Consider the following 8159-nt stretch of genomic DNA (forward strand, 5'->3'; position numbering starts at 1 on the left):
TTTTCCAGTAGTCTTCCAGGAAAGCCTCAGAGAGAGCAGCTCCTCCTCCAGACAGGAAACACGTCATCCCAATTTTAGATAAAGCCTGCCTCCAACATCACCCCTTCAGTAATCACGAGAACCAGAGGTCTGCTGGAAATAAGACCAAAAAAAACACACCACTGGAAAAAGAGTTACCGGTAAGTTCTAACTCCGGTTTTCTCCAGTCGTCTTCCAGGACAGCCTCAGAGGGGATAAGCAAGAACTTACCATATTAGGGAGGGACCACCGCTTGTAACACTTTCCTTCCGATCCAAGCGGTAATGTTTCACAAACGTTTCAAAACTAGACCAGGTAGCAGCCTTAAATATTTGGTCAGGTGTGGCCTCCAAGATGACGCATCTCCTCCAGACGGAGGAAACACTATAACTGAAGGGGTGATGTTGGAGGCAGGCTTTACCTAAAATTGGAATGACGCGTTTTCTGTCTGGAGGAGGAGCTGCTCTGAGGCTGTCTTGGAAGACGACTGGGGGAAATAACTGTGTATACCCAGCTTTACACAGTCTTGTCTGTCATAGACCTGCCAGCCAGTAATATTTTTCATTAACTTGCACTGAAGTTCTACAACCCCGCCCCCCGCATGGGTTAAATGCTCATTTGGCTGAAAGAGGGAGGGGGGCAAGATGTACAAATACTTATTTGTAATAATTTGGAATAAGTAGAAATACTTATATAACCCTGCAGTTGCAAAGAATAAGGTAAGTATTTCAAACTATTAATTTCTTCTCTAGCCAAAGCATTTACCCCTGCAATCCTATTAAAGGGAGGGGGGGGGCACCTCATTGGTAAATTTAACAGCAGCCCTAAGTGGGTCTTTAAGTTTGACAGTATGCACAGTGACATATAATGTAATGAAGATTAGCTTCATCCCCTACTAGTCCTGCTCACTGTCAAATGCCAGAACTTCAGTAGGTGCTACAGACTCGAACAGGTATTTGACAGGTGAAAGACTGACACAGCACAAAGCCGGAAAGGAGCAGGGTTTAAGCCTGACTTTGCCTCAAGTTGAGGCCCCATGGGCTACATTCACTTTGGAACCAAGGTGCCTCCAGGGATCCTTTTACAGACTGGCATAGGCACTTGCAAAGGTTATGTGCACCGTAGCATTTTTGCGACCTTTTTCAACAGTTTAGGTTCACTTTAGACAAAGAGAAATCACAAATCGTACAAACAGCGCTCTTGTAATGATATTGAGGGGGTAGATAATGTGACCCTAACTAGTATGCAGCACTGAAACCCAGGAGGAGTGCCTGTGGATATGCAAACCAGAAACAGAAAACCAAAAGGGCGCAACACTAGGTCAGCTGACTGACCGGGTCGGACGAAACGGGGAAGGTGACAGGGAAAATAATGTGACAAATGGATATAGAGGGCGAAAAACCAATGAACAGCTGAGGAAACAAAAGGATGAGCACTTACATTTTGGATCGTGGGATCAGAGGATGGACAGCCGGTGTGAAGGATCGGGACATACGTGGTGTCTATCTGAAACTGGTGTGCCAGAAGATGTGCATCCACATGGGGAGAGGAGGCTGTGGACGAGGGGGGAGAAGGAGAAAACAAAAGAATGGGGACTAAGTCCGTGGCCCCGCTCTGTGAATCCAGGGGCTGTGTAGTGTGGGGGAGAATCGGCGGATGTCCCGATCCTTCACACCGGCCGTCCATCCTCTGGTCCCACGATCCAAAATGTAAGTGCTCATCCTTTTGTTTCCTCAGCTGTTCATTGGTTTTCGCCCTTTGCATCCATTTGTCACATTATTTTCCCTGTCACCTTCCCTGTTTCGTCCGACCCGGTCAGTCAGCTGACCTAGTGTTGCGCCCTTTTGGTTTTCCGTTTCTGGTTTAAACAAGGAGAGTCCCCTTGACAAGTCATCCTACTCAGGCTGGAAGGAAAATTAACAAAAAAAGGAACAAGTGTTGTAGAGATGTATACTTAACTCAAGTGATGTCTACTGTAAAATAACATAAGCATAGTGCAGAAACAATTCTTTAAACTTACATATACCCATATAAATACCTCAGACAGTAGGTGTGATGGGAGTCACATGGGAGTGATGGTTCAATAAAATATAATTGTTGTTCACAATGAACATATTAAAACACAAAAAAACAGTTTAAGCAACTAGCGTCTAGGCCTTTTTAAGAATTGATTTGTTTATTGCAGAAAAATAGTAAATTACATCCAATATGAAAAGCTGCTGTTTCTGCAACACAAGTTTCATTAAAAAGAAGAACTATGAGGCGAGTGATTTTCACTGAACCTCATAGTTCGAGCCAACCTGTGACAATGAAACTGTCACAGGTCAGCTCTATAGATCGGGAAGTGAGCGAGCACACACCGTCGCTCGCTCACTTTCCGATCATCCCCTGCAGAGAGCAATGATTGTCAGTCACCGCTCTCCGCAGGGATTCCCCCCCCTAACTCCTAGAATGAGATCCTAATAGGTTGGACTTGATGGACTAATGTCTTTATTCAACCTCAAATACTATGTAACTATAAGCAGAGACAGCTGTCACTCAAGCAGCTGGGTGGATCTCGACAGCATTGTCGGGATCCGTCCCGGCTGCGGCAATCTCAGCATATAGTGAGTAATAGCCCGCTATATACGGAGCTTTGGGTCGCCGGAGGACGTTAGAATATGTCCTCCCGTGACCCTTAAGAGAACTATGGGATAAAAAGGTTACCCCATTAGTTCTCTTTTAAGTGTTTTTACAAATGTATTTACAGAATCGGGTAACAGAAGATAATTCCAGCATATAAGGTCAGGAGGAGAAGGATATTTGCTCATTCACCTATAATAATGTGGATTCCATTGCTAAATGACTGAAAACACCTTGAGGCTGTAAAATCATGCAAGTGTGGCCACCAGCCAACTACAATATCTACCAGAGCTGCACAGGGGGCCAAACACTGATGGAATTTTGGCCGATTCACAGGAATCGACCTAAATTCTTACAATGGGTGGCCCACCCAGCTTGACAAAACTAAAACCCAATTAACCTCTTTCAAAAGGAGCTGCAGTGGGAGCTATGTTCACTGCACTGTTTAGCATGGATGGAGGAATCTGTTATGGCCAGCTTAAGTCTTTGACTGTCTCCTGGACTCTGTATTTTATGTGGCTCCTAATGTGATGAAAGCTGGCTCCTCCCTTTGTTTTATGTCCCTTTAGATACCCACTTTTTCCTGGTGAACAATCGCTCTTCTACAACATCAACAGTTTCCTTTTCTATCTCCTTATTTTTTTGTACCCCAGCTACACATAATGAGAATATTGGAGCTGTAACCACAGAAGAGAGTTTTAATTTTAGCCATTCTGAGACCATCTTACTGGCTCTTGAAATAAAATACATTCTAAAACTATAAGAAAATGTTATCACATTCTGTTCAACGCAAATTTCCAATGGTCAGTATCAGTAACAAAACAGTCTGCATAGAAATCATTTACATTCAGTTAGTTTACATATGCAATTATAGATCTGATCAGTAAATGCTTGTAAGGAAAATTTTTCCAGAACTCTTGCATGTCCAGACTTTCCCATGGTCGTTTTAAGAGAAGGGTCTTTAACAAAATTTTCCATGGCGTCAGCAAATGCTTCAGCAATAGGGGGGCACAAAAAACCTGTCACATTATTCACAACAGATTCGAGAGGACCACCTGAATTGACAGCTATTACTGGGCAACCCATGTACATAGCCTCAACTGGAACAATTCCAAAATGTTCATTACTGGGAGTGTATAATATACATGTACATTTATGAAGCAGATTAAGCTTTTGTTTGTCAGAAAATGATCTTAGAAAAGTAACATGGTTACCAATTTCATATTTCTCTGCAAAGTTTTTCAGCTCTTGATAATGTTCAATGTTCTCTCTAACTCTCTCATCATAACCCCCAGCTATGATGAGTTGAATCTTCTCCCAGTCCATAGAATTCAGTTTGAAATTAAGTGCACATAAAGATTCAAGAGCAAGAGTAAGATTCTTCTTTCGCTCATATCTATTGATTGAAAGAAATACAATTTCTCTGCCCACTGGAACAAGTTCACTGAGATCATCAAAAACGCTGCATTCAAAGTTACGAATATTTAATGACGGATATAGGACATCTGGCTGTATATGAGATAATGAAGAAAATGTTTCTTGGAATATTTTAGCAGTGAAATGACTGTTGACTACAACGCAGTCGGCCATGCCAGTTGTTTTTTCTTCTAGCCAGTCAATGGGAGCTCTGTAGGCTTTCTTTATCAGTGACTTCCTCTGAGTAAGTAGCTGATCAGGAAAATGACAATAAAATAATACAGGCTTTCTGTTTCTAGCCAGTTTGAAAACAGGAATGCATGCAGATACCTACAAAAGGAGCAAGAATGAAAATTAGAAAAACGCACATGAAGACTGTAAATGTTTAGCTAACTTTACCTCTTCTACTTAATTAAAGCAAAGTTGTCCATTTGTTGCATTTAAGATCCTGAACAGAAAAGCATGAAAAGGTAAACATTGCCCTTATATTTTTAGTGATGAAGATTTTATTGTATTTTGAAACTGCTTTTAAGACCTGCTTCCCACATCAGTTTTGCGCTTTGTATATGTATGTTACAATAGCTCTTGAAGGTAAAGAGTAAGACTCATCTTCCAGCCCTTTGCTGTGTGGTCCTAGGCGGAACTACACAACCTTGTCCACATTGGGTCCTCTTTTTACTGTGCATATGTTCTGCAGCCCCTTCCTATGGGTGAGCAGTGCTCTGCTAGAAGGCTGCCACTAGTATGACTCACCCATAGGAATAATGCGGCTGCAGCATACTGTATATGTGCAGTAGGACTAGTGACTCAGAGGTGGACATTTTCATTCCAAAGGCTGTACAGGGCTTGGGAAGGACCACCGAGTGGTGATCTCTGGAAAGGAATGGAAGGTGATTGTTCCAGGTAAGATGCACTCAGAGGGGTTGGGGATTAATTAAAAGACAACTCAACTAAAGGACGGGCTGCTTTCAAAAGAAAACCAGACTTTGGACACCTTTTGTTTCGATACACATTTGATATATGTAACGGATTTAAATTCCAGATGGGCTTTATGTTAAAGATTTGATGAGAATGCAGTGATTGGGTTTACATATACTTTAAAACACAACATTAAAGCATATAGCCCCTTCCAAACTTCAACCCCTTCAAAAAAATTGCAGTTTGCTAGTGCCACATTAGTTTCCCTTTTTTAGTTGCCGCCTCCCCCCCAGTTTTTTTTAACCTGGTAATTCTGCAAATAACAAAATTCTTGCCCTAGGATGGCTATGCTCACTCACTTCACTGTATCTATAGAGGGAGACATAGTTGGCAACCAGGCTGAAGCTTAAACATATCTTTCTCTCTTCATCACCATTACATGGGGGGTCTTTATTAGTTTACAGAAGGAAGATTACATTTTTGCTGTCATTCCAGCTCACAGAAAGTGACAAGGACAATACATTTCTGGAAACAGGTATTTTTTGTACTTAATGAAAATGTTCTTTCCCTGAAAAATTAAAACTAATGCAGCCACCACTAGTAAGCTGCAATACATTACATTTTTGTTTTTCAGTTTGGAAAGCCTTTACAGGAAATTATATGAGTTTGAGATTTTCCTCAGATCATTCAGAATACAATGCAGCTGCATTTGACCCGTTTTTGCATTCCTATAGAGCTGTAAGGGGACAGAAGTAGTTCAGTCAGGAACAAAGCCAGTCAAAACAGACATTTAATGTGATTTTTTTGTTTTACAGATAATCTAGCACAGGGGTGGCCAAACTCCGGTCCTCCAGCTGTGGTGAAACTACAAATCCCATGATGCATCTCTCTCCGGGAGTCATGTCTGTGGTTGTGAGAATCTTGCAATGCCTCACAGGATTTATAGTTCTACCACAGCTGGAGAGCCGGAGTTTGGCTACCCCTGACCTAGCACACATCCTTTAATGTTAAAAAGGGTTGGAGTCTTCCAACAACATCTATGCAGAGAGGCTGAAAGATTAATGTGCCTTTTTTTTTAATAGGAAGCACTCTCCAAGACCTTTTTTTCAAATGCTTTAAGGGCTTATTCACACCACTTTCAGTGCGTTCCAGCACGATTAGCTGCTGGGACGCACTGGATCGCATCCTGGCTGGCTCCCGCACCGCAGCCCATATGGTCGAGATCCACCCAGCTGGCTGATTGACATCCGGCTCTGAAAAAAAAAGATTGTGACCGACAGTCACGGCTCTCTGCAGGGAGATGATCTAGAAGTGAGCGGATTGGCAGTATGTTTTCGCTCACTTCCCGATCAATAGAGCCGACGTGTAACAGTTTCAATGTCATGGGGGATGAGTGTAATTCACTCACCTCATAGTTCTACTTTATCATTTTGAATTGTTTTTGATGGGCAAATGGAAACCAGTGGAGAGACTGGCAGAGAGGGGTTGCAGACACTGAGCGGTTGGTAAGGTAGATGGGTCTGGCAGCAGCATTGACGATAGACTGAATGTAATAATAGCCTGTGTACAGGTAGGCCAATGAGGAGGGATCTGCAATAGTCGAGGTGAAAGAGAACACCTAATACAACCCCAATTCCAAAAAAGTTGGGACGCTGTGTAAAATCTACATAAAAACAGAATGCAATGATTTGCAAATCTCATAAACCCATATTTTATTCACAATAGAAAGCATATCAAATGTTTAAACTGAGAATAATGTACCATTTTAAGAAAACAAAATAAAGGCAAGTCTGAAGTCTGATGTCATACTGTCACAAAAAAGTGAAGGTCCTGGAGTGGCCATCACAGTCCCCTGAACTTAATATCATCGAGCCACTCTGGGGAGATCTCAAACGTTCGATTCATGCAAGACAACCAAAGACTTTGCATGACCTAGAGGTATTTTGCCAAGACGAATGGGCTGCTATACCACCGGCAAGAATTAGGGGACTCAGACAACTATTACAAAAGACTGCATGCTGTCATTGATGCTAAAGGGGGCAAAACACAGTATTAAGAACTAAGGGTATGCAGACTTTTGAACAGGGGTCTTTCCATTTTTATATTTGTTGCCTTGTTTTGTAATTGTGCCATTCTGTTAGGACCTACAGTTGAATATGAATCCCATAAGAAATGTGCTTTGCCTGCTCACTCATGTTTTCTTTAAAAATGGTACATATATTACCAATTCTCTAAGGGTATGCAAACTTTTGAACACAACTATATCTATAGATATATATTGAACTGCATATTTAGTTTAACATACCTGGTCACAGAACACCACATCAAACTGCTCCCCGCTGAGAAATACTATATAAAAAGCTAGGAATATCATGCGAATGTAAGCACATAGAGCAAAACATTTCCCAAAAATACTTCGGGGAAGCCAGTCTCCACAACATGTGATGGAAATTCCAGAGTCCAGGGTCTCCGAAAAACAGTGGTTAACGTCATAATGAGCTGTCCACACCTGCACTTTACAACCACATGATTTCAAGGCCAGAGCTGCATCTACAACCAATCTCTCAGCGCCGCCAATTCCTAGGTCTGGATGAATAAAAAGCACTGTCGGTCCCATGACACTGTCGGTCAGTAACAACAGGCTGGCAGGAAAAAAGCTGTAGGAAACAAAATGTTACATTTATTTACATTGGTTGGTATTGGTATAATCACAGCATATTAAGGATATGAGGATTTAGGGAGTAAAGATTATCATTAGCTGTTTCTGTCAAATTATAAGAACGTGTGTGCTACCCCCCACGCTGCAAGGGTTAAACTAGTACTAAAGGCTATTTTGCTTTTTACCTTAATGCATTCTCTGCATTAAGGTAAAAAATGCCCCAATACCCTTCTACACCCCCTCACCTCCAAACACTTACCTACACTCCATGCTCTCAGACACTGGCTCCTAGATTATCTGTGGTGTGTCCCGAAGTTCTGGGTTGAGAGGAGGGATCCTGAGGCTACAGAGAGCAGGGCAGGGATAGGATGCTGCACCTGCTTGTCAAGATACTGTGAGGAGGGTGGAGGCAAAATCAGGGCGTGGATTGTCGAGTGCATTGTGCGTCAATGGACGCACGCAGCACAGCTCAATCCCCAGCTGGGAGGGCCCACGCACGGGTCTCTCATTTGGAACCTACTAGGCA

The 8159-nt window shown here is 42.3% G+C and overlaps 1 protein-coding gene across 1 annotated transcript; it reads right to left on the reverse strand.

Moving 5' to 3' along the window:
- Positions 1-3455: 3455 nt before the first annotated feature.
- On the reverse strand, positions 3456-7592 carry ALG2 (ALG2, alpha-1,3/1,6-mannosyltransferase). Its single transcript, XM_018568849.1, has 2 exons — positions 7280-7592; positions 3456-4386 (listed from the first exon to the last, which is right to left on the reverse strand). The coding sequence occupies exons 1-2, from the start codon at positions 7589-7591 to the stop codon at positions 3478-3480; spliced, it is 1221 nt and encodes a 406-aa protein (XP_018424351.1). The 5' UTR covers position 7592; the 3' UTR covers positions 3456-3477.
- Positions 7593-8159: the final 567 nt, after the last annotated feature.

Source organism: Nanorana parkeri, unplaced genomic scaffold (genome assembly GCF_000935625.1).
Source record: "Nanorana parkeri isolate BGI_ZX_2015 unplaced genomic scaffold, ASM93562v1 scaffold1252, whole genome shotgun sequence".
Lineage (NCBI taxonomy): Eukaryota > Metazoa > Chordata > Amphibia > Anura > Dicroglossidae > Nanorana > Nanorana parkeri.